Here is a 27,408-nt window from a genome sequence, read left to right on the forward strand (position 1 = left end):
ACAGACACTATCTTTCTTACTGAGGTTCAGCATTTTTTCTTGAATAAATTTTTTTTTTCTATAGTTTCTCAAGCCTTTGTTTAATTCCTAGAGTCTTGACAAAGTTAATCTGACAATTTCTTGCCAGTGTTTTCTTCCTTTCAAAGAGGACATTGACAGAGTCCTTTACTCCACCATTCAAGAAGTCTCAATCACCGGTAGAGTTTTCATTGTGGAAACTGTTAAAGTGATATTAAAAATTGTATTGAAATGGAAATGACCAATAATATGCAAAAGAATAAAAAATTTGAGCACTCATGTAACCAGATATTCAGATTCCTTATAAAACTACAATACTTTAGGTATTTTTATTTTGTTACAAAATTAAGCAAATAAGTAAACATATTTAACAATATAAAGACTCAAGAAACACAAGAAAATTGTACTCAAGGTTACATTTTATTACAGAAAAGGGTACTGATGACTATCAGCCAAGCAAAGAAGAACATAGAGTGAGTTCCGGGGGTTTCCAATTGTGGAGCTTCCAGTTGAACAAATAATGTAATTGATTATAAGACTTTTGCCATCATATTATTTTCATTTCATGAAATATGAAGATACTTGAAGGACTCCAAGTTCAGGCATTTCAACTCAAAATCTTATGCTTACAAATGTATGTTTTTGAAGATCCACAACTGTCTGATAGAAGATTAGACGAGAATAGCATAGCACAGTTGTATGTATTATTTGACGTGTCTAGCAACCTATAATGCATAAAAATACATAAGCCTATTATATTTCATGTGATAATCCTCCATGCAACAATACTAGAAGTATGTTATAAGAATGGGTAATGACATTTCTCATAAAATATTAGTAATAATTAAATCAAAAGCAAAGACCTTTCCCTAATACAGCCAAGCAGTTTGAAGGCCAGAGCACCAGGGACAAGGGTCTGGGGACCATGGTTTCAGGGCACATCTAGATCAGTGGGTATAACAAAATGTATGAAGAAAACATTCTACATCCACTTTGGTGAGTGGCATCTGGAGTCTTAAATGCTTGCAAGTGGCCATCAATTGGTCTCAACCTACCTGGAGCAAAGGGAGATAAAGAACACCAAAGACACAAGGTATATATGAGCCCAAGGGACAGAAAGGGCCACATAAACCAGAGACTACATCAGCCTGAGACCAGAGGAACTAGAAGAAGTCCAGCTACAATCGATGACTATCCTGAGAGGGAACACGACAGCGAATCCCTGATGGAGCAGGAGAACTGTCAGTTGCAGACCTCAAATTCTCCTAAAAAGACCAGACTTAATGGTCTGACTGAGACCAGGGGGACCCCAGAAATCACGGTTCCCAGACCTTCTGTTAGCCCAAGACTGGAACCATTCTTGAAGGCAACTCTTCAGATGGGGAATGGACTGGGCTATAAGACAGAAAATGATACTGTTGAGGAGTGAGCTTCTTGTCTCAAGTAGACACCTGAGACTATGTGGGCAGCTCCTGTCTGGAAGCAAGATGAGAAGGCAGAGGGGGGCAGCAACTGGTTGAATGGACATGGGGAGCACAGGGTGCAGAGGAGGAGTGTGCTATCTCATTAGGGGGAGTGGAGCTAAGAGTACATAATAAAAAAAAAATTTTTTTTTTTTTTTACATAGCAAGGTGTATATACATTTTTGTATGAGAGACTGACTTTGTAAACTTTCACTTAAAGCACAGTAAAAAAAAATTAGTAAAAATTATTTCGAACACCGAGTACTTCATTCTTAACTAAAATATACTTAAACATTTCATTAACTTTTAATTTAATTCTACGTCTATAATTCAATTTAGTCACATTTATTAATATTACTTATCTGAATTTTTCTTTTTTGTATTTTTCTTCTTCTATATAACATCATTCAGAAAAAACTTACTCTTTGTAGAGAGGTGAGCCATTTATCCATAACCAGGAATAATCTCTGTTTTTCCGAGAGAGCCCAATCCATGAAAGAGATGATAGAAATGCTATAAACTTCTATCATAAAACAAAGAAAATTATTTTAATAACCATTATAAAAACTTTTATTACTTTAAAACAGGCAGGTAGAGTTTTACTTCATCTTTAATTTTCAAAACAAGATATAAGTACTAGATTCTAACTCTAAAAATATATTAAGTTGAAAATCGATTTCATTTTGTCAAAAACTTTCACAAAAGTGCTTTTCATTCAAAACTATCTAAATATTAATACTTAAGAGTCTTATTCTCTTAGTTTTACTTAAAAAAGTTTAAATTCATGTAACTTAATAGCTGCCAGGGTACAATAAACTAGCATACCAAAAAAAAAAAAAAAAAACCCACTGAGATGGATTCAATTCCAACTCATAGCTGGTAGGTTTGAACTGCTGGCCTTTCTGTTAGCAGTCTAGCACTTAACCACAGTGCAACAGGGATTTTAATGAGAGTGAGATTTTCACACTTTACGGAAAGTGTAAAACATTGACACCAGTAGACTTTGAAAACTTTCATTTGAATGTCAAAATAGCCAGATCAGTGAGAAAACTATACAAAGAAATAGAGTAAAAACCACTGTGGATAAATAGTATAAAATCCTAAAAATGCTCAAATTACCCACAAGTAGGCAAGAAAGGACAAGACAAAAATATAAGCAGAACAACAACCTGAAAAAAAATAAAATGGCAAACTTAAGTTCTGGTTTTGATCTTGTACTGTAGTGCTGCAGGATACACCATTTGTAGACGCTGTGTGAAGAGTACACAGAATCTCTATTATTTGTTATAACTCCGTGTGAATTTACTATTATCTCAAAATAAAATTTAAATTCTCTAAAAGTTAGTGATATGTGCAACAGCTAATACCATTCATGCGAAATTGGGATGAAATAATCTTGAGACCGCTTCTGCAAAAGACAGGCAATCTAAGCCACATGCTGTGCTGTACTTTTATAAGCCTAACTGCTAAACATTTTGGAAGATTATTTATCTTCCTTTAAAACATTGTAAAGCTATATCATTAAAACATCTCCTAAGCAAAAAATACATTGATTTTGGGTTTTTGTTGTTGTTAGGTGCTGTTGAGTCAGTTTGGACTCACAGAGACAGTATTTGCAAGGGAACGGAACACTGCCCGGTTCTCACAATCGTTATGCTTGGGCCCATTGTTGCAGCCATTATATCAATGCATCTTCTTGAGGGTCTTCCTCTTTTCCATTTGTCCTCTACTTTAATAAGCATGATGTCCTTCTCCAGTGACTGATCCCTTCTGATAATATGTCCAAAGCCAAAGTATGTGAAATGAAGCCTTGTCATCCTTGACTCTAAGGACCATCCTGGCTGTACTTCTTCCAACACGGATATGTTCATTCTTCTGCCAGTCCATGGTATACTCAATATACTTTGTCAACATCCTAATTCACCCTAAATTCTTCTTTGGGCTTCCTTACCCATTATCCAGCTTTCTCGTGTATATGCGGTGATTGAAAACATCATGGCTTGGATCAGGCACCTTAGTCCTCAAGGTGACATCTTTGCTTTTTAACACTTTAAAAAGAGGTTTTTTGCAGCAGATTTGCCTACTGCAATATGCTGTTTGATATCCTGACTGCTGCTTCCATTGGTATTGCTTGTGGATCCAAGTAAAATGAAACCCTTTATAATTTCAATCTTTTCTTCATTTATCATGATGTTGGTTATTGGTCCAATTGTGAGGATTTTTGTTTTCTTTATGTTGAGGTGTAATCTGTACTGAAGGCTGTGGTTTTTGGTCTTCATCAGTAAGTGCTTCAGCCATCTTGGCTTTAAGCAAGCAAGACTGTGTCATCTTCATATCAAAGTTTGTTAATGAGTCTTCCTCCAATCCTGATGCTGCATTCTTCTTCATATAGTCCAGCTTCTCAGGTTATTTGCTCAGTATAATGATTAAATAAGTATGGTGAAAGGGTAGAACCCTTTTCTGACATACGCCTTTCCTGATTTCAACCACGCAGCATCCCCTTGTTTTGTTTGAATGATTGCCTCTTGCTCTGTGTACAGGTTCTGCATGAGCACAACTAAGTGTTCTGAATTCCCATTCTTCACAATATTATATATAATTTGTTATGCCTTCAGTGCAACTTGGACTTCTTCCTTCAATACCATTGGTTCTGGATCATATGCTACCTCCTGAAATAGTTGAAATGAACCACATCTTTTTGGTGTAAAGACTCTGTGTATTCTTTCCATCTTCTTTCGACGCATTCTCAGTCAGTCAATATTTTGCCCACAAAATCCTTCAATGTTGCAACTTAAGACTTCAATTTTTTTTTCAGTATTTTCAAATTGAGAAATGCTGAGTGTATTCTTCCCTTTTGGTTTTCTATCTCCAGGTCTTTTCACATTTCATTATAATACTTTGTCTTCTTGGGTCACCGTTTGAAATTTTCTGTTCAGTTCTTTCACTTCATGATTTCTCGCTTTCCTTTAGTGAAAATTTAGGAAACTTATATTCACATAAAGGTTTGTTTAAGCACAATTTTTTCAACTTCACCCCTTTTAACTGTTTGCAGGTAGGATTTTAAACTAGAGATGTTAAACCGAAAGACTTAGAGTATCAATTTAAGTATGTCTTTGACAAGTTTATAAATTGCAGTTCTTGATTTCTGGTTGAAGATACGGAGCAATTGAAAAGTCCATATCTTTGGTCAGGAACACCTTAGAAATCAAAGTAATATTTTGGCATTTTAAAATTTAAAAGAGTTCTTTTCCAACAGATTTGTACAATGCAATATATTGTTTGATTTCTTGGCAGCCGCTTCCATGGGCATTTACAGTTGATTAAAGTAGAATGAAATCATTGATTTCTTTGCCATTTATTGTGATGTTGTTTTTTTGTTTCAGTTTTGAGGATTTTCATTTTCTTCACATTCAAGTGTAATCAATACTGAAGGCTATAGTCTTTAACATTTTTCAATATGTGTTTCAAGTCCTCTTCACTTTAGGCAAGCAAGGCTATGTCACAGGTTGTTAATGCGTCATTCTCCAATCCTGATGCTGTATTTTTTTTTCATATGGTCCAACTTCACATATTATTTGTTCAGCATAAAGACTGTGTAAGTAATGTGAAAGGATACTACAACTCTGCCACACAACTTTTCCAACTTTGAACCACAGAGTATCCCCTTGTTCTTTTGAATGACTGCCTCTTAATCCAGTTTAGGTCCTGCATGAGCACAATTAAATGTTCTGGAATTCCTGTTCTTCATAATGTTGACCATAATTTGTTATCATCCACTCAACCAAACGTCTTTGAATAGTCAATAAAACCCAGGTAAACATCACTCTAGTCACCTCTGCTTTTGGCAACAATTCGTCTGACATGAACAATGATATCCCTCATTCAGTTCTGAATCCAGCTTAAACTTTCAGCAGTTCCCTGTCAATGTACAACTGTAATTGATTTTGTATTATCTTCAGCCAAATTTTGATAATTTTTGCATTCTGTCTGATCATTTTTCTTTGGAGTGAATATGAATATAGATCCGATAGCTAATTTATTTTTAATTGAAAGTCTATGCCATATGAACACTAATCCGATAAAAAAAGTTTCAATGGCTATGTTACTATGTGTCATGCATTGAATTGTGTCCCCAAAAAATATGTGTATCCATTTGGTTAGGTCATGATTCCCAGTGTTTTGTGGTTCTCTACCATTTTGTCATTTGATATAATTTTCCTATGTGTTGTAAATCCTATCTCTATGATATTGATAAGATGGAATTAGTAGCAGTCATGTTAAAAAGGTATGACTCAATCTACAAGATGGATGGTGTCTTGAGCCACTCCCTTTTGAGATATAAAAGAAAGAAGCAAGCAGAGAGACAAGGGGACCTCATACCTCCAAGAAACAAGAACCAGGAGAGTAGCATGTCCTTTGGACCCAGGTTCCCTGGACTAAGAGGCTCCTCCACCAGTGGAAGATTGACAACAAGCACCTTCCTACACAGCCGACAGAGAAAGAAAGCCTTCTGCTGAAGCAGATGCCATGATTTTGGACTTGTAGCCTACTGAACTGTGAGGGAATAAATTTCTGCTTGTTAAAGCCATCTACTTGTGGTATTTCTGTTATAGCAGCCCTAATAACTAACACATTATGTAACAAAGTATTATCCAGAGCAAGGAAATTACAAGCGATAAAGAGGACCATTATATATTGATTAAGGAGTCAACTGATCAAAAAAGACGAAATAGTTTTGAAGATGTATGCACCTAACATCAAAGTTTCAAATACATAAAGCAAATCTGATAGAGTTGAAGGTAAAAAAACAAATCAGCAATTATAACTGTTCACATCAGTACTCGTCTCTCTATTCAGTAGAACATGGAGACAGAAAACCATTAAGTAAATAGAAGGCTGGAGCATCCCTCTCAACCATCTTAACCTAATGGACATTTATAGAACATGCCACACACAAAATAATGTACATTCTTTCCACATGCACATAGTGTATTCCCCAACATAGACCATACATTGGTCCATAAAAAAAGAAAAAGAAAAAAGATTTTAATTGAAATCATACAAAATATTTTCTTTTTATACAAAGCAATATAACCAGAAATTAATAATAAAGCAGGGTATGTGAAGAATTTAAATAACCCAAGAGGTCTATGAGAATGTCACAAAGAAATTAGGGAAAAGAAAAGAAGAAAGAATAGAATGAAATGAAATGAAAACACAGCATATCAAAATTTGTGAATTGTAGTTAAAGCAGTGCCAAGAGGTAAATTTACCACATTAGATGCTTATGTTATTAAATACAAAAGGTCTGAAATAAATGATCTAACTTCAACTTCAAGAAAATAGAAAGAGATGAGAAAATTAAACTCAAATATAGCAGGAAAAATATACAAACATTATCGCACACATTAATGAAAATGAAAACTGCAAAACAGAATAAATAAATGAACCCAAATCACTTTATTGGAAAGATTAATTAAATTGATAAATCTCCAACCAGAAAGATGAATACAAAGCTAGAAGGCATAAAATATATGATGACGTGAAAAGAGGGGACATAACTACAATCTTAGGATCATGAAGATTGCACCCGACCGGGCAACATTTTGTTACATGCATAAGGTCACCATTAGCTGGAGGTCACTTGATGGTAACTAACAACAGCAACATCAACAACTGTAGATATTATTTATATAAAAATTAATAGTAAAATATTATATACAGCTGTATGCTAATAATTTCTGCAATCTTGGTAAAAAGAAATTGTTGAAAGCTCTAAAGATCACTCAAAACATAAATTAATTAATAAAAGACATCTAGAAAATTTTTATCAAGGATTAGATCAAACGAAACTCTCAATTTTAGTAGGGGAAAATGGTGCAAACATGTTGAAAATATTCTGCCAAGTTTTCATTTTAAATTTAAACATACAATTCACCTATAAGCCAGCAATTTCGCTTGAATTTCACAAAACTGAAAATGTATGTACACACAACTTTTTGCACAAGACTCTTCATAGTAGTTTTTTTTTTTTTTCATAATAGAAAAATTCTGGAGACAATTCAAATATCCATAAACAGGTGACTCAATCAACAAGTTGTGGAATATATACTCACTTGTGAAGTGAAGCATTAATAGAAGAAAAACTAAGCTATGATGTTGGAAATCAGAAGGCTAAAAGTGAGCACTTATGGAATGAAGGAAATATTCTCTTGACTGGGGTGGTGTGTTTATAGATGCATACAATTGTCAAAATCTTTGAACTGTGCATGCAAAATCTGGGCAGTTGAATGCAAATGAAGTATGGCTCACTGATAAAATAACACAAAAAGAACAGATGAAATCATCACCTTGACATACACATCAGATGTTAACTAACAGTGGAATGGATAAACAAATAGTGGTATAAACATACAATTACTGCTCATTAATAAAAATCATAAACTATTGAAACATGCTACAGCATGGGTGAATTTCAAAATAATAATGTTAAATGAAAGAAATAAGAAAAAAATGTATGACCCCAATATAAAAAGAATTTCTAGAAAATTCCATCTTATCAATGGTGATAGAAAGTTGATAAGTGATTGTCTATAATTGGTGATTGGTGAAGGGTGGGAGAAGGGACTACAAAGACACATAATGAAGCTTTTGAGGTTAACAGTTGCATTCATTCTCCATAAGTGATGGTTTCACAGGTATATACATATAACAAAACTTAAAACATTATATGATTTAATATATGCAGTTTATTTTATATCAAGTGTATCTCAAGAAATGATTTTAAAAGGGAGAAAAAGTAAACTTCCTTATTCTGATGGAGTTATCTTTAAAAAAAAACCCAACAACATATATATCCAGTGATGAAATGATTAAAGCTTTTACTCTGACATAAGTAAATAAGACTATGATATCAATATCACTTTTTTTCCTCAGTTTTAAAGTGGCAGTCTTTCAAGTATAATAAACAAAAAAACAGTAAAGTAGGCATAAATTGTAACAGAAGAAACAAAAATGACACATCACACATGATTAATTTTGTGTGTAGATATTCAAAAGGAATTTAAAGACTAATTAATAGAACTAATAAGTGTGCTCAGAAAGTGTGTTGGATACACATATCATTTGCAGAGTGATAAATTAGAAACATCAGAAAAGGATATAAAAAAGATAACTGGAGCCAAATCAAAAAAAAAAAAAAAAAAACTTTCAAGACTTGTACACAAAACTAGAAAAGTAATGAGAGAAAAAAAAGGAGGATAACACCAGGTTAAGATATTACATTATTAAGATGTCAATTTGCAACAATTAATCTATTGATTTAACATAACTTTTAATGGAAAACCTGGTGGCATAGTGGTTAAGTACTATGGCTGCTAACCAAAAGGTTGGCAGTTTGAATCTGCCAGGTGCTCCTTGGAAACTCTATCGGACAGTTCTACCCTGTCATATAGGGTCGCTTTGAGTCAGGATCAACTCGACGGCAGTGGGTTTAATAAAGACAGAGCATGTGTTTTGACAATATTTACACAGATATTGAAAGGGCTAAATGTAGAAGAAGGAGTGGATAAATCTTGAAGGAAAATACTACTGTGCTGAATATAAAGAATTAATAAAAAGCTTTAGTAATTTTGCCCATGTCATATTGATGCAAGGAAAAATAGAAGAGTGAAACCTAGTAGTGACCAGGAGCATATCCACATACACAAAGGTACATTGATATACTTGATTTATGACAAAGGTGGCACAGAGGGGAATGGATAAATGGTCATTTTTACTATAAATTATGCTCACTCAATTAGATAATGATGTAGAAAAGTATAGGCCTCTACCAGCACCTCAAAAATTAAATTCCAATAGATCATGCATCTGGACCAATATATAAAAACTGGGCCGATAAGTAACACCATGATAAACAGATAAAAGATTGACGTTGTCAAGGGTTTCATTTTACTTGGATCCATAATCAAAGCCCATGAAGCGGCAGTCAGGAAATCAAAGGATGCATTGCATTGGGCAAATCTCCTGCAAAAGTCGTCTTTAAAGTGTTAAAAACCAAACACGTCACTTTAAGGACTAAAGCGCACTTGACTCAAGCCATGGTGTTTTCAATTGCTGCATAAGCACGAGAAAGGTGGACAATGAACAAGGAAGACCAAAGTAGAATTGATGCTTTTAAATTATGGCATTCAAGAGGAATATGGAATATACCACAGGCTGTTAGAAGAACAAATAGATCTGTCTTGGAAGAAGTATAGCCAAATGCCCATTAGAAGCAAGGATGGCAAGACTTGGTTTCAAACAAATTTGAACATGTTGTCAGGAGGGACCAGTCCCTGGAGAAGGACATCATGCTTGGTAAAGTAGAGGGTTAGCTAAAAAGAGGAAGACCCTCAATGAGATGGATTCGCACAGTGACAGGAACAATGGACTCAAGCATAACAAATATTGTGAGGATGGCACAGGACCAGGCAGTGTTTTGGCATTTAACAATACATCTAAATGTAATAGGTACACATTTTCAGAAAAAATTAAAAAAATAAAGATAAAATTTAAAACCTACAAATTAATTTAGTAGATTATATAAACTGAAATTTGGTTAATTACTAAAAGAACTCCAACATAAGCATTAACACTATAAATGAGAAATTGGACTATATCAATACTGATAAATTCTATTCATTAAAAAAAAATCCAACGTGGAAGTAAATATATAAGCCACAGAGAAAAATGAAACTATTATAAAGTTATAGGATCGAAAAATAAATCATAACAAAACTATGTCAAGAATATATTGGCAGGAAAAGACTGACAATCACAGAGGAAAAATAGACAAGAGACATGAATAGGCACCTTATAAAAGAAGATATTCTAGTGGTTAATAGCACATTAAAATGTGTTCAATCTAATAATTAGGAAAATGTCTGTTAATATAATAACTTTACTATTATATAACAATAAAAACTTCTACATGAAAATGTTTCATAGTAGTAAGTTTTAATGAGGACATGGATCTAGTGACAGGTTCAAAGACTGTTAGATAATACCTGTAAGTGTCATATGAACTAGTAAACAGTTGGGATAATTTAAAAATATTGACATGTACATATATCTATAACCCTGCACGACACTACAATTTCATTCCTGTGAATCCAGGTAATATGTGGACAAAAGGCTTCCAGAAAGATATTTAGAGAATAATTACTCATAATAGCTAAATAGTAGCTAAATATTTCCGTAATAACTAAATTTCTATTCACTAATGTTTATTCATGTAAAAAAGGACCTCCAGTGGTACAAATGGTTAAGAACTTGGCTACTAATGGAAAGCCTGGAGGTTCAGTTCCACCCAGAGGTACCTCGAAAGATAGGCTTCCCAACCTATTTCTGGAAGTTAAAGCTACTGAAAACTCTGAAGAGCAGTTTTACTCTGAAACACATGGGTCTCTATGAATCAGAATCAACTCCACGGCAGCTGGTTAGGTTTTTCTATTTATTTATTTTTGGTGGGTTTACTTACATAACACAGCAGTGAAAATGAACAAACTACAACCAAGTACAACAACATGGATTAAATGCACAAACGCCATATGTGAATGAAAGAAGATTCAAAAATGTATACTGTATGATTCCATCTATATAAAGTTCAAAAACTCAGGGTAATGGTTTGGGAAGAAGAAGGAGAAGTGGTAAGAGCAGGCATAGGGACAGAGCTAATAGGGTGGGGAGGGAGCTGGCATTTTCTATTTCTTGACGTGATTTGCAATTACGTGTGTCTATTCATTTTGTGATTAATCTTCACAATTTTGATATATTTAGGTTTATTAATTTAGGAAAAAAAATTTATAGAAGCATTGTTTTTCATAAATAGCAAGAAATGGAAAAAACAAATGTACATTAATGGTATAAAACATAAATGAATATTGTCAAGTCAAACAATGGAGTGCTACATAGCCTCGAAAATAGAGCACAATTTTGGACCAACTGGTCTTAAGAGAAACACAGTCAGAATGCTTCTTAGAAGCAAGAATTATGAGACTTTGGCTTGCTTACTTCTGATATGTCATCAGGAAAGACCAATCACTAGCAAAGGACATCTCATTTGGTAAAGTAGAAAGCCAATGAAAATTAGAAAAATATTCAATGAGATGAATGGGCGACAATAGACTCAAACCTACCGATGGTCATTAAGATGGCACAGGACCAGACAACGTTTTGTTTTGTTCTATGTAAGGTCTCCATGCATCAGAGCCAATTCAAGGGCAACTAACAACAACATGGACAAAAATATGGATGAATCCTAAAAACACAATATCAATTGAAATACGTAAGACACTAAACACTTCGTATAGTATAATTCTATTTACATAAGTTTGCAAAGCAGGCAAATCTGTATTCTTTAAGATGCATAGGTAACATAAGGCATGTCAGTAATGTTTCTTGATAAATACTTGTTATTGACTCAAATATATTTTACATACATTTCTTTTTGTATGCTATACCTTTTAATATTATATTTCAAATATTTGAAATCTTACCATTTCTTCTTCATTATCTATATTAGTCAGATTAGATTTTTTAGAAGCACAGGCCATCTGACTCTCAGTCCAGGTTTTTTTATCACTGCTAACATAATAGCAATTGTTGGAATAGGATAACCAGTCCTCCGGACAACGGCCACAATAAGATGCTGAAAAAAGAATATGAATTACTATCCAGAAACAATTTGAATTAAAAAATATAAATTAGTTGACATATTTGCATAGGCATAAGCACATATCTGCATAACCTATAGATGCCATCTCATTCACTTACATACACATATACATATGAAAAAACATGCACACACACAGAAAGGGTCAGCCTCCCATCCTCTAATTTATGTACCATTAAAAACCAAAAAAAAAATAAAATATCTATCCTATGTCCTGAAAATCACAGAACAAAACTACTTTATTAGAATAGTAAAGTTATTTATTTCTTATCACATTATGCTGTTGTGGTTGTTAGGTGCTATCAAGTCGATTTTCAGCTCATAACAACCCTATGAGACACAGTAGAACTTTCTCACAGGGATTTTCTATGCGAAGCCCTGGTGGTACAGTGGTTAAGAGCTCATCTGCTAACCAAAAGGTCCGCAGTTCAAATTCACCAGCCACTCCTTGGAAACTCTATGGGACAGTTCTACTCTGTCCTATAGGGTAACTATGAGTGGGATTCACTCGACCACAATGGGGTTTTTTGGTTTGGTTTAATCTTTATAGAAGCAGAAGGAAATTTGAGGCAATTGTTAAAAGAAGGGTATAGTGATCTTTAAACAATATTTCTTCTAATTTTTGAACAAAAAGGATTTCCTCACATGATCTTTGTATATGAAAATTTATTGCTGTATTCTTTAAGGTTTAAAAAAATCTGTTATTACTTCATCATGAGCTAAAATAGAGACAAAATATAATCTCAATATATCAGCCCTGGTGGTGCAGTGTTTGAGAGCTTGGCTGCTAACTGAAAGGCCAGCAGTTCAAATTCACCAGCCACTCCCTGGGAACCCTATGCGGGCAGTTCTACTCTGTCCTGTAGGGTCCCTATGAGCCGGAATCAATTCAACGACAACAGGTTTCGTTTTGGTTTATATCAGAACTTTTAAAATTATTACTTACCTTTCTGGGTTCCATTCACTTCCAGCATTCCAATAGCTAGAAAGGCTGCAGTAATTATTAAAGGGATTAATATTTCTGTAATAAATGATAATAATCTTAGTATCCTAGTTTGAAATGTGGATATCATTTAAAATAATAATAATGTATATTAAAATTATTTTATCAACAAAAATTAATAAAGTTATGAAGGTTTTTGGAAAAAATATTTGGACAGCCTAGTGGAGAAATTTCACCACCTCTTACAGTATTTGATTTAACTACCTGAAAATATTAATTTGTCTTTCTCAATAAGTATTTTCAGCCTATCAATGTAAGTCTTTGAGATGTGACCAAAACACACACATGTATATATATACACATACACATATTCGGAAACCCTGGTGGCATAGTGGTTAAGTGCTACGGCTGCTAACCAAAGGGTCGGCAGTTCGAATCTGCCAGGTGCTCCTTGGAAACTCTATCGGGCAGTTCTACTCCATCCCATAGGGTCGCTATCAATCGGAATCAACTCGAGGGGACTGGTTTATTTTTTGTTTTTTTTTAAACATGTTTAGAATACACACATTTAGAATTAAAACCATATAGTCTCTACAACCATTCTGTTATTCATGCATTTGAAAAATTCAGAGTAACTTTTCCACATTTAGTTCACATTGATGAAGCATTATTTACTAAGATTAAAAAGCTTGGCAAGTATATCACATAAATGCATATGTTAAAATGAGAGTTCTATTCCATAATATTATGAAATACACAGAGGCACTTTCAAACCTTTAAAGGGAATATTCCCTTATAAACTTTTAAAAAGTTACAAGGAGTAACAACTATGACTGCCACGGTTATTACACTGGCCATCAGGTCAGTGCAGATGATTCCCAGGATTCCAGCAATGAGCTTCCCTGGAGGAAATGGGAGACATACAGAGAGAGAAATGGGAACACTGAGAAAGGACAGATGGAGCCAAAGTTTAGAATGTTTATATACAAGAGAACCCATATGCACAGGGAATCATATACATAAATACTGGGCATGGAAACCACATTCTCCATTGTAATTTTTCTCTCAGAATATACCGTTGCATTTTCAGTAAGATAATAGTCCATGAGTTGTTCATCAAAGGTTACAAATTTTAACACTGCCTGAATAGAATTAATCTGCAGATTTCATAGTAGAATATGATTATCTGTATTTCAGGTCGGACACTCACAAATGAAAAATAGGGAGCCCACCCCCTTCATCTGACTAACCTTGTTCCATGTCTTCATCTTCACTCTTTCCCCACATCTCTGCCCTAGAACTACACATCTAAGTGTAGTTATATTGAGAACTGATTAAATGATTTACCCTTGCAGTGGAAACTCTTGTCCTTCTTCTGAAGATCCTGGGAAGCACTATGAAGGTTTAATTCCACATAAGTTATCTCCTGCTCAGTGATTGAAATGGAGCTATCAGCATCCTTGGGTTTGATTTGCTGCCTTTTTGGGTTCTTGGCCAGATTCAGTTCTGAGTAGGTTACTGTTTGATTATTCATCTCTGCAGCTGAGGCATGTCAAGGTCTGTGCTCTATGAGAAACTGTGTTTAGGGAGGGACTATATGCTGAATGTATGGCAAAATCAAACTAGGTGGGGAGGGAGGGTAAGTATCGGTGCTCACTTTGCAGCCAGGACCCTAAAGTTTTGGTTCTAATTTATGTAATGCCTTACAAAAATGTCTCATGGTAGAATAAGTCGAACTGCTGACATTCTGGTTAGCAGCCATAACTCTTAACCATGGTTTCCATTGAAGAATAAAGATGTTCATAAATAAGAATATCCTTACTTATTAAAAGTCATATTCCACAGAAATATTTTAAACAATTATAATACCTGGGTTAAAAATTAAATTACTGATTTGTTAAAAAAAAAAAATGATGCATCACTTTATGAAAATTTTGTGATACAATAATGGTGAAAGACTGAGTGCTCCAAAGAAGTGAGAATTGCAAAGTTAGCACATATAAGAATTTATTGAGCTCAATTACATTAGTTTAGTGACTTATGTTTATTTATTAGAAAGAGATGAAGTGCTATTATATGATCTCTTTCTTATTAATGAATGGTGGAGAGTTCTGAGATATCACTGCATATTTAAGGAAATATATGTCAGAATAACTATATGACACAATGAACTTATCAACAACCTAAAGAATATTGGAAACACCATTTTAAACAATTTAAAAAATATATTTCTTATACAAAAATTATTGGCAATTGATTAAATTGCCAAAATATGAGACCACAAATTGATAAATAAAAGTGCCTACTGTTTATGGCAGAACACGGTTGGTTCAAGCTTCAATAAAAGATCGTATGGTTGTCACAGTCCGTATGGGTTCCTTCACTTGTGTAATTGCTATAATTCAGTAATGTATCTTAATAATCTCCCCACTGGACTCTGGAGTCAGCAAGATCAAGAATTGAATTCTCATTTTGAAACTTACAATGTGTGACCGTTATTAAGGTACTTAATGTCTAGTAATTTAATGTTCTAATCTAAAATGGGAATAAAAAAATATTAATATATAAAATGTAGTGCATATAACTACATAACTCTCAACCCAGCAATTGTCAGCTCTGAATAGATAATGAATGTTTGAATTATTATTTTAGCTGCAGTTTCTTGTTATTGCTCCTGATTCATATCAGGTAGAAATTGTGAAAGTAACGCATTAGACAGCATTCTCTTATAACATTGTGGGTTTTTTTCCAGTGTTTTTTTTCAATTAGTTTAAGTCTTTTGATATTTATTATTATCTTTAGTTTAGGATTTCGTGGAAGCTACATCATCCTTTTCTAAAAAAAGTAAAGCTGTGTGTATATAATCTAAGTAATTGAAAGAGGAATTATGTTTGGCCTTGCATCATCCAATTAATATGTTTGTTTTTTTTTTAAGAAGCTAGCTGTAAACACTGGGCTAAACATAAAATATTACACTATTATACACAAAGACACTCATTGAACCAATTATAAAATCCAAAATTAATTGTTCTTTGTCATGATGCTTAAGGGATTTCACTTTAAATTATGTTGATTAACAAACTTAAATGTGTGTGTGTGTGTGTACACTTTACTAATTCTCAACCTGTAATAATCTGAATAAATTAAGAAATTCTCCAACATATTTCATATTTGGCTTACTTTATACTCTGACTCCTATGTTCTACAGAGATTCTATTGTACATTAATAGAACTTCAGTGAATCATGCACAGCAATTATGACCTCCCACTAAATGAGATGGGCTAGAAGACAGAGAGGAGAGCAGTGGTACATACTTTCTCTCCATCAGAAAGTCACGCATCCTTTGGTGGGAAGGTCTCGTTAATGTCCTACAGGGGCCAATATGGCTAGATAGTAGAAGGGGAAATCTAAAGACATAAATCCCATAAAAGCACAAAGAATATCTGTGCTCTTCACAGACTCTCCTGTGAGGGCTCAGAGTGAGGCAAGATACGAAAAGGTAGGTGGCTCATCAATGTGTTATTTAATGTTTGAGCAGGAAATTCTCACACTTGGGCTGTTTTGAAGTCATTTTATCTCATCACACACCTCCAGAACATAGGAGATGTTGAGCTCCTATTGAAAGGACAAAGTAGATCTTTAAATATGTCATGTAGATTGTCCCTCTTAAAGTGCTTTTGATAAATCATTCTCATCTTCTATAAGATTTTGCATTTAGAGGATTTGACCACACATGCAATTAGCTTGTTTCCATTGAACCACAAACTATTAAAACTGAGGCCATGTTAACACTCTCTTAGATGTCTAAGTCCAACTTTGAGAATAAATGGCAAAACTGGGGTATTGCATTCTTCTTTTCTACATATTACATCCAGAGGCGCCTCAGAAGACAGGCCTGGCAATCTGCTTCTGAACGGTTGCAGCCTTGAAAACTCCATGGAGCAATTCTACTCCGAACCCACAGGGTCACCATGAGTCAGAATTAACTTGATGGCTACTAACAACAACACTATATTATCATAAACTAGATTAATAATCTTATATGCCTTTATGTGTATGTGCATGTATGTTTTTATATGTATTAGAAATGAATTTATTTGTATTTATTATATTTTGTTTTATTTTCAAAAACTATATAATCTCCTCTCTTCCTATTACACACATTATCTCATTAAAAAGAAGAAAGTGTTCCCCAAAGATACCAAATAATGTAAAGTTCACTACTCTGTTCTTTTTAAATTGAAGTTAGTATGTTTACTATTCCTCAGACGTTCACTTTTGGTGTCTTCAGTTAAATGATGTTATCTATCTTGTCCTTTGATATATGTACTACTGTGGGTTGATTCTTTGGGCATTTGCACTTAACAAAATCTATGCTCATAAACTATAATGTCATGATAAAAATTACTCAAAATTATGGAAGTAATTAGAATTTATTTTGTATGACGTAAATGTGTGTATGTATGTCTATCAAAAGATAGATGTCTGTGACTACTTATGATAATGGCAGAACTCGGTGTCCAAAGAGGAGTTCTGGATTTCACAAACAGTTAACACTAAGCTACTAGACAAATGGTTGGCAGTTCGAATCCACTCAGAGGTGCCAAGGAAGACTGGCCAGGTGATCTGCTTCTGAAAGGTTGCAGTAATGAAAACCCCGTAGGGCACGCATGAGGTCGCCTTGAGTTGGAATCAACTGTAAGGCAACTAATAACAACAAATATCCAACAGGAGATGGCTAAATTAGAATTCAGGTCCAAGTAAAAATGTCTTTCTAATACAATCATAAAGTCATGTTCAACAATTATTTTAAAAGAGTTATCTAATTACAATTAACTCTTATAGAAGGATTTAAACCAGACATTTAACAACACTTACGCGTACATGGACACAATACATACAAGTACGGGATTCACAGAATTTTAAAGTCCACATAGAACTTTTCCCAAAATACACTGTATATTCATATTTCAAAGAATACAAATATTAAAATATATAGAATAGTGTTGTTGATGCAGTAGTCCCTACCCAATTTAACAGGTTGGAACCTGAAATGTGACACTCGAATTTAAATTTAAATCAATTAAAACAAATGAAATTTAAAATTCCATTCCTCTTTTGCAAAACTATATTTCAACCACAGATTTAGAACTTTGCCAGCATCACAACAAATTCTCTAACCACAGTGTACTTAAAATAGAAATCAACCATAATATTTTGAAAATCCTTACGTGATTGTTCATTCAACTATATCTTATAAATTACATATGGGTCAAAAGAGTGATCACAGTACATATTCGTAATTTTTACATGAATAATACAAAATTAACATATCAAAATTGTCTTATAAAATTGGTTGCCATATACATACATTAGAAGAAAAGAAAGCATAAAGTCAATTGCCTTAGCACGCATCCAAAAAGATAGAAATTGAAAAGCAAATTATATCAAAATGCAGTAGATGGAAAAAAATAATAAAAAGTGGAAATAAATGACAAAGTACAAAAACTACAATAGAGAGGCTCAACAAGGCAATTTTTTTCATTGAAAAGACATTAAAATTGATAAATCATGTATAAGACAGTCCAGGAAAAAAAGTGGAGAAAGGACAAATTTACATATCTGGAATAAAAATGGGAACACCATTTTGTTTCTTAGAGATATTAAATAGATAAGAAAATATTATAAGTATATTTTAATGTCTGTATGAAATACAGAATTCTGAGAAAATGAAAATTACCAAAATGAAGTACGAAAAATAGAAAATTGAACAATCCTACATATATTAAAGGCTTTTCCTGGGTAGTGTAAAAGGTTAAGCACTAGACTACTAGCCAAAAGGTTGGAGGTTCAAACTCACCCAGAGATGCTGCTCCTTGGAAATCCTATGTGGCAGTTCTACTCTGTTCTACAGAGTCACTACGAGTCAGAATTGACTAGACAACAATGGGTTTAGTTTTTGGTTTTGGTATTACCTATGAGGAGCCCTGGCAACACAGTGGTTGAGAGCCCAGATGTTAACCAAAAGCTCAGCAATGCAAATCCACCAGCCTCTCCTTAGAAACCGTATGGGGCAGTTATACTCTGTACTTTAGGGTCACTGTATATCAACAGCAATAGGGTTGACTTTTTATTAGGTATGAAGTGACATCTTGGTTTGGATTTGCATTTCTCTGATAACTAATGATGCTTAACATATTTTCATGTACTAATTAGCCATTTATATACTTTTTTGAAAAATGTCTATTCAAAACCCATATTTACATTGAGTTATTAGTCTTTTATTATTGAGTTTTTATAGTCTGGATACAATTTGCTTATCATTTCCCTGATTTGAAAATATTTTATCTCATCTTGTCAGTTGTCTTTTTAGTTCTACAAGTATTCTTGAGGCAATAAAGCAATAATTTTGATGAAATTCAATTTATTTTTTCTTTTAGCATTTAAGCTTCTTATGTAATATCTAAGAAACCAGTGCCCAACATAGTCACAAAGATTTAATTCTATATTTTCTTCTAATAAATTCTATATTAATTCTAAAAGGTTTATATAATTAGAACTATATGTAGATCTGTTGTATATTTTGAGAAAAATTTTGTCCTTGGTGAGCTTTCTTTCAGCATAGCAAAACAGAAAACTGGTAAGGGAAGTCTGGGGGAGAGGTAAGTGGATCTATCTCTTCCCTGATTATGCAGAAAACATGAATATATTTGTGTCCAATGTGAATGATCACCAACGGTCACCTCAGTGGAAGAGAATTTTAATAATACCATGAATAGGATAATATGTTGTATGGATGCCAGTCAGCCTCTTTCTCCAGCCACTCCTATCATTGCTTAATTTAGCTCATGAACTAAGTGGCCATGGTGACAAGGATGGAGCTTATGCATGGGCTTAGCAACATGCATTTCCACTTATCAAGGCCAACTTGGTTATAGCCACGGCTGAGTGCCCAATCTGCCAGCAGCAGAGACCACCACTAAGTCCTTGTTATGGCACTATTCACTGAGGTAGTTAGCCAGCAGCCTGGTGGCAGTTTGCTTACATTGGACTGCTTCCATCATGGAAAGGGCAGCATTTTGTTGTAACTGGAATAGACGCTATGGATGTGAATTTGCCTTCCCAGCATGCAATACTTCTGTGGGCACACAGAATGCCTTATCCACCAACATGGTATCCCACACAGAATTGCCTTAGATCAAGAGACTCACTTCACAGCAAATGAAGTGCAGCAATGGGCCCATGCACATGGAATTCACTGGTCTTACCATGTTCCCCATCATCCTGAAGCAGCTGGCTTGAAAGAAAGATGGAATGGCCTTTTAAAGACACAATTACAGTGCCAGTTAGGTGGCAATACCTTAACCAGGTTGCAATGAATATATAATGGTCTACTGTTTTTAAAAGAGTATTTTGTCTTATTGTTAAACAAAAAGGAATACCTTTATGCAATCTTTATTTATGAAAATTCGTTGCTTAGTTTTATAATTAATGAAAATCTATTATTTTTGCATACCCCAGTGCAGAGACAAAATATAACCTGTATTAATATCAGAACTTTAAAAAATCATAACATATCTTTTTGGATTCTTATTACCCGAGAAGAATAACATATTTATAGTAATTCTTATACAGATGCACAACCCATCTGTCATTTTGTCCTACTGTGGTGGCTTGTGTGTTGCTGTGATGCTGGAAGCTATGTTACGTGTATTTCAATTACAGGTGGGGTCATCCATGGTCAATAGGTTTCAGCTGAACTTCCAGACTAAGATTAGGAAGAAGCACCTGGTGGTCTACTTCTGAAGAAATTGGCCCATGAAAACCTGTGGATAGCAGTGGAACGCTGTCTGATATACTGCCAGAAGATAAGCCCCTCAGGTTGGAAGACATTCTAAAAACGACTGGGGAAGAGCTGCCGCCTCAAAGTAGAATCACCCTTAATGACAGAGATGGAGTCAAGCTTTCAGAACCTTCATTTGGTGATAGGACAAGACTCAAAATGAGAAGAAACAGCTGCAAAAATTCCATTAATAATTGGAAAATGGAATGTACAAAGTATGAATCTAGGAAAATTGAAAGTTGTAAAAAATGAAATGGAATGCATAAAGATTAATATCCTAGGCATAAGTGATCTGAAATGGACTGGTATTAGCCATTTTGAATCAGACAATCATGGTCTACTCTTCTGGGAATGTACAAATTGAAGAGGCGTTGCATTCATCCTCAAAAAGAACATTTTGATATCTATCCTGAAGTGCAATAAATTATCCGTATGCCTACAAAGAAGATCAGTTAATAAGGCTATTACTCAAATTTTCCCACAAACCACTAATATCAAAGATGAGGAAACTGAAGATACTTACCAATTTCTGCAGTCTGAAATTGATCAAATGTGCATTCAAGATACATTGATAATTACTGGAGAATGGAATGCCAAAGTTGGAAACAAAGAAGAAGGATCTGTACTTGGTAAATATGGTCTTGGTGACAGAAATGACTCTGGAAATTGCATGACAGAATTTTGCAAGACCAACAACTTCTTCATTGCAAATATCTTTTTCAACAACATAAATAGTGACTATATCTATAGACCTCACTGGATGGAAAGCACAAGCACCAAATTAACTACATCTGTGGAGGAAGGCCACAGAAAAGCTCAATATCATCAGTCAGAACAAGGCCAGGGGCTGACAGTGAAGACACTCAATGATTCCTATGCAAGTTTAAGTTAAAATTGAAGAAAATTAAAATAAGTCCACAAGAACCAAAATACGACCTTGAGTATATCCCACCTGAATTTGGAGATCATGCCAAGAATACATATAATACATTGAACACTAATGACTGAAGACCAGACAAGCCGTGGGATGACAAAAAGATGTCATACATGATGAAAGCAGAAAAAAAACAAATCCGTTGCTGTTCAGTCAATTCCAGCTCATAGCAAACTTTAATAGAGTAGAACTGCCCCACAGTTTTTCCAAGGAGCAGCTGGTGGATTCAAATTGCTGACTGCTTGGTTAGCAGCTGAGCTATTAACTACTGTACCACTAGGCCTCCAAAGAAACCAAAAAGTCATTAAAAAGACAGCAAAGAAGGAAAAGACAAAGATGGATGTCAGAAGAGACTCTGAAACTTACCCTTGAACTTAGATTAGCTAAAGCAAGAGGAAGAAATAATGAAGTAAAAGAGCTGAACAGAAGATTTCAAAGTGGGGCCCCGGGAAGACAAAGTAAAGTATTATAATGAAATGTGCAAAGACCTGCAGTGAGAAAACCAAAGGGAAGAACATGCTTGGGATTTCTCAAGCTGAAAGAACTTAAGAAAAAATTCAACCCTGAGAGTATAATTTTGAAGGATTGCATATAAATATGTAAATACTCTCTACAGTAATTTATATATTTACATATCATATTTATGTTGTTTATATGTATATAGTGTAAACACACACAGATATGTGCATATAGATGTATAAAGATATTATTTAATATTTTTATCAAATTTTGGGGGATATAAATATCTTTCTCCCTCAAGATTTTACAGAAATTGTACATGCTAAGGAAGGTAGATCAGTAATGTTTACATTTATAAGAAATTACCCATGTACTTATATTTATAGTTTCTTTTTTTTTCTTTGTCAAAGAATGCTGTAACAACTTACTCGTACATGCTTTCTTTTGGATCTCAACAAGAATCTCCTTAAGGTACATAGTGATAATTTGTAAAGAAGGCTAAAGTTTGATTTTACTCTTATTTTAAAATTTTACCAACAGTACATGAATCTTTTTAATCTATTTCTATGCTAACATTATTAAATTCTCAGATTTTCAAAAATCTGTATCAACCTATTAGACTTGAAATGTGATGCCATTACATAATAAAAATATTTCCTAATTGCCAGTGAATGTGAGCATCTTTTCACGTATTATATTTTGCATTTTAACATTTATTAGTTTTGTTCACTTATAACCATCTCCCCACCCTCACACTACAGATTATTATTTATTTTCTCTTTTTCTTATTGATTAGAATGTTTTATTTCAATATTCTGCATATTCATGTTTTGTTATTATAACCGTTTAAATGTTTTCTCTCAAGTAGAATTCATCTTTGACTTGGCTGATATATTTGACTTTTCCTTCCATTTCAGTGAAGTTTTAAAAATTTTAATGAAGTCGAATTGACCTATACCTTGTGTCTTTGTTATCTAGTGTTGCTATAATGGAAATACCGCAAGTGTGTGGCTTTAATAAACAGAAAATTATTTTCTCACAGTTGTTAGGTACGGTCTGGTCAGTTCCAAATCACGCGACCCTAGAAGACAGAGGAGAACTGTCCCATAGGGTTTCCATAGAGTGGCTGATGGATTTGAACTGCCAACCTTTTGGTTAGCTGGCAAGCTCCTAAACACTATACCACCAGGGCTCCTTCTCACAGGTCTAACCCAGTAAACACCCAGTGCCCTCGAGTTGATCTAGATGCCCAAATTCAGGGTGCTGGCTCTAGGGGAATGGTTTCTCTGGCAACTCTGCAGAAGGTCCTTCTCTCTCGAGCTTCTGCTCCTGGGTGATCTTCCTGTGGCTTGGTTTCTTTCTTTTCCCATCTCCGCTTCTCTACTTGTTTGTTTAATTTCTTTTATATCTCAAAAGAGACTGACTCATGATACACCTTACACTAATCATGTCTCGTGAACATAACAAACAACCCATTCCTAAATGGGATTATGACCACAGGCATAGACGTTAGGATTTATGACACATATTTTTGGAAGACACAATTCCATCCATAACATCTTCTATATTATTTTGTCTTATTTTTGTGTTGTAGCACTGCTTTTCCAATTCCTACCTTATGTATATTCCCTTCTTTATTTTCTGATAGACATTTCTGAGAGATAACAATTGCTGTAGGTAAACCACATCTTGAACACACTTGCATATGTATGCAGAGACACTCAAACACACACAAGTGAAAAGTAAGAAAAAAATATTTATCTAACTCTTATTCCACTACTGGTACATATATGTGAATTTCAAATGCTTAAAAAATTCCAAAAAAAAAAGTAATAACATCATTTAATTAGAAAGATACAGCAGTGTCGCATATCATAGCATCCCACTAGGAAAAAAGGATATCTGTTGTTTAAAAAAATATTTTTTACCGCTAATCACTAATACTTCTATGCACTGATTGGAAACCCTGATGGGTAAAAGTTTGGCTGCTAAACAAAAGGTCGACAGTTAGAATCCACCAGGCACTCCTTAGAAACCCTATGGACCAGCCCCACGCTGTCCTATACGGTCGCTATGAGTCGGAATCAACTGAATGACAAGGGGTTTGGTTTTGGTTTTTTATTCACTGATTACAAGGTTTAAACTTTAGATCCTGATCATTTGTGAAAATACATCATTCATCCTTTATTAGGTAATTTTCCCAACAATCTCTTTTTACTTCTAAAAACAAATGGAAAATGTTCAAACCACAAAAAAGAAAAACTTTTAGAGGCATTACCTATCCCTCAGTTCTTATTGGAGAAGAATTTTTTTGTTCCTGGATTGAAGTTGCTATAGGAATGAAAGTAACTCAGCAAGATTATAATTATACAACCAGGAAGATGAAGTTTTTTTTTGAATTTGTAGTAATTCCTTCAGTGGCTATACTAATACTGATAAATATTAAGATTTTTTTTTTAAAAAAACCAAGGAAACCTAATTGTAAAAGCCTTTATAACCTAACATAAGCAGCAGCAACAACCAAAACAACAGCTCTTCTATCAGATGCCAGATTACGGCTTAACCTTTTCTTCATTCATCTGTCATTTATAATTATTTTATTCGTCTGTTAAACCAAGTCCTCAGAATATTATATCAGATCTTTTTTTCAGCACATACATGGAAGCAATCAGAATACTTACATAATATCATGGATAATTTTTATTAATTTAGAATACTTCTTCCATAATAATTCCACATTATCAGGTTTCTTTTTTATATTTACTAAGTTTAAGATTATAAATACTCACACAAAAAAGAGAACAATTTGCTGTAATACTAAGAGGAGAGAGGATTTCAGGTTCTTATTCTATTAACAGTTTTCTTCTGTTCATTTTCGCATAGACTTACTTACCAGGAAAATTGAGAACTGTTACGATAATCACTATGAACACTAATTTAAGAAAGATAATTCCCAGGATCTCAGCAGTGAGTCTCCATGGAGGCAACGGAGAATCTACAGAGATAGAAACGGAGAAACTGTGGAAGATTTAAGGCTGTTGGAGCCAATGCGTTGTATGTGATTGTGTACAAAAAAAACCCATATACACGAAAACTCACCGTATTCGTGATGTCTCAAGAACACCCAAAATAATTGAAATAGTTGTCCCAAGAAACAAGTCACTTTTTTTTTAAGAAAAAATCTTACACATGTTACCTATCACAATATTTCTGCCTATTCAGCATATTCAAGAAGTGTATGAGGTCATTTACCTGAAATCGTTCAATGGATAATACCATTATACATTAAAAAAAAGTTAAAGAGCAGGTCATATTTTTTAAAGACCTTAAACCATAGGAAAATTCTAGATAAATGATTCATTTTCAAAATTTTTTATTGCATGATTTCACTTAAAGCTAGAGTCATGAATAAACTTTACTGTATTTTTATGCACTTCTTTAATTATTTAAGGACAATAATTTGAGCCTTTTATAAAAAATCTTCTAACACATGTGAACTTTGTTATTGTCTCAAAATTATGTGCATGGATGTTTCAATTACCCACTTTGAATTAATTGTGTATTTATACTAAAATTTTTGCCTGCTTTATTACATTTAAAATAGATCATTAAATGATTTCAAGTAAAAAATAGATGTAATGAAATTACACTTACCTGATGTTAGCCTGATGGCCATGTGGTGCTTCTAAGGGGAAGGCTGTATATCTGTGATGACCAAAACTCAGTGATAACTGGGATATCAAAAGATACTAAGATAATGAATTCAAATTATCCTTTAGTTATCCTAAAGAGGCATTTTAAAAATCTGCTTCTTTCAGACTGCTATTGAGTATGTAAAGGAATCTGAAAATAGAAGGAAAAAAAAAAAAAAAAACCGCATGCTGAGCAAAGTTTCACTTAAGATTTTAACAGGAAATTATCACACTTCGAAAATTGTGAAGCAAATTTAACTCAACTCCTACCTCAAACAGAGACTTTTGGTTACTGTTGATAATAATATTTCACATAGATCATTTTATTTCAAATGTTTGTCTTCACGGAATAAGTAATTTTAGAGAAAGAAGATTTTGTCCAATGATACAGTCAAGTTGCTTGCCTCTCAACTATCAATGCTAAAGCCTAGAACATGTTAAAAAGATCCTCACAACCACGAGCTTGTATAGGATTAGGTTGTGAAAGCTTGACCTTTTATGTACCTTATAATCATTATATACATTTATATGCCAATATTATGGCCATTCCTGTTAATGTGCATGGAAACCTTGGTGGCCTAGTGGTTAAGTGCTACGGCTGCTAACCAAAGGTTCGTCAGTTCGAATTTGCCAGGTGCTCCTTGGAAACTCTATGCGGCAGTTCTATTCTGTCCTATAGGGTCGCTATAAGTCGGAATTGACTCAATGGCACTGGGTTTTTTTTTTGTTTGTTTGTTTGGTTAATGTACACAAACATTAATTCAATAAAATTATTACCAGAAGGTAATTAATATTGTTTTACAGGTCATCCTGAGCAACTGCAACTTTTGCTACTTAATATTTGCTGATACAAAACCATCCTTCTTCACAAATAAATTTTTTCTTTTTTCACTGTTATAATTATGAAAAGTTGTACATTAAATTTTCTTCATTAGCTGACTGTATCTTAAGAAATTCTTAAAAAGAAAGATCTCTTAAGACATAGTTAACAAGAATGAATAAAATTTTATACAAATTTAAAAAAAATTGTAAGAGTGCAATAATTATAACTACGTATTCTCTGGGAGGAAACCTGGTGGAGCAGTGGTTAACAGCTACAGCTGCTAACCAAAAGGTCGGCAGTTGGAATCTCCCAGACACTCATTGGAAACCCTATAGAGCAGTTCTACTCTGTATTATAGGGTCGCTAGGAGTTTTTTTTTTTTTTTAGGAGTAGGAATCGACAGCAATGGTTTGGGTTTTTTTTGTTTTTGTTTTTGGTATTCTGTACGAAGGGTATACCCATTGCCCTTGAGTCAATTCTGACTCATAGTGACCCTGTAGGACAGAGTAGAACTGCCC

At 33.9% G+C, this 27,408-nt stretch overlaps 1 protein-coding gene across 3 annotated transcripts in view; it reads right to left on the minus strand.

The window, feature by feature from the left end:
* Positions 1-466: 466 nt before the first annotated feature.
* Positions 467-27,408, minus strand: part of LOC126075190 (NKG2-C type II integral membrane protein-like) — an 80,391-nt gene continuing 53,449 nt past the window's right edge. The window contains exons 1-6 of one of the 3 annotated variants that reach the window (XM_049882490.1): positions 26,030-26,094; positions 25,269-25,370; positions 13,142-13,216; positions 12,020-12,171; positions 1,904-2,004; positions 467-743 (exon numbers count right to left, since the gene is read on the minus strand). In XM_049882490.1, coding sequence (XP_049738447.1) covers positions 626-743; positions 1,904-2,004; positions 12,020-12,171; positions 13,142-13,216; positions 25,269-25,370; positions 26,030-26,051 — 570 coding nt within the window. In that variant the 5' untranslated portion in view covers positions 26,052-26,094 and the 3' untranslated portion in view covers positions 467-625. Of the gene's footprint in view, positions 744-1,903; positions 2,005-12,019; positions 12,172-13,141; positions 13,217-25,268; positions 25,371-26,029; positions 26,095-27,408 lie in introns of those variants that run through there. The other 2 variants (XM_049882492.1, XM_049882491.1) reach the window with 2 other exon arrangements.

Source organism: Elephas maximus, chromosome 4, assembly GCF_024166365.1.
Source record: "Elephas maximus indicus isolate mEleMax1 chromosome 4, mEleMax1 primary haplotype, whole genome shotgun sequence".
Lineage (NCBI taxonomy): Eukaryota > Metazoa > Chordata > Mammalia > Proboscidea > Elephantidae > Elephas > Elephas maximus.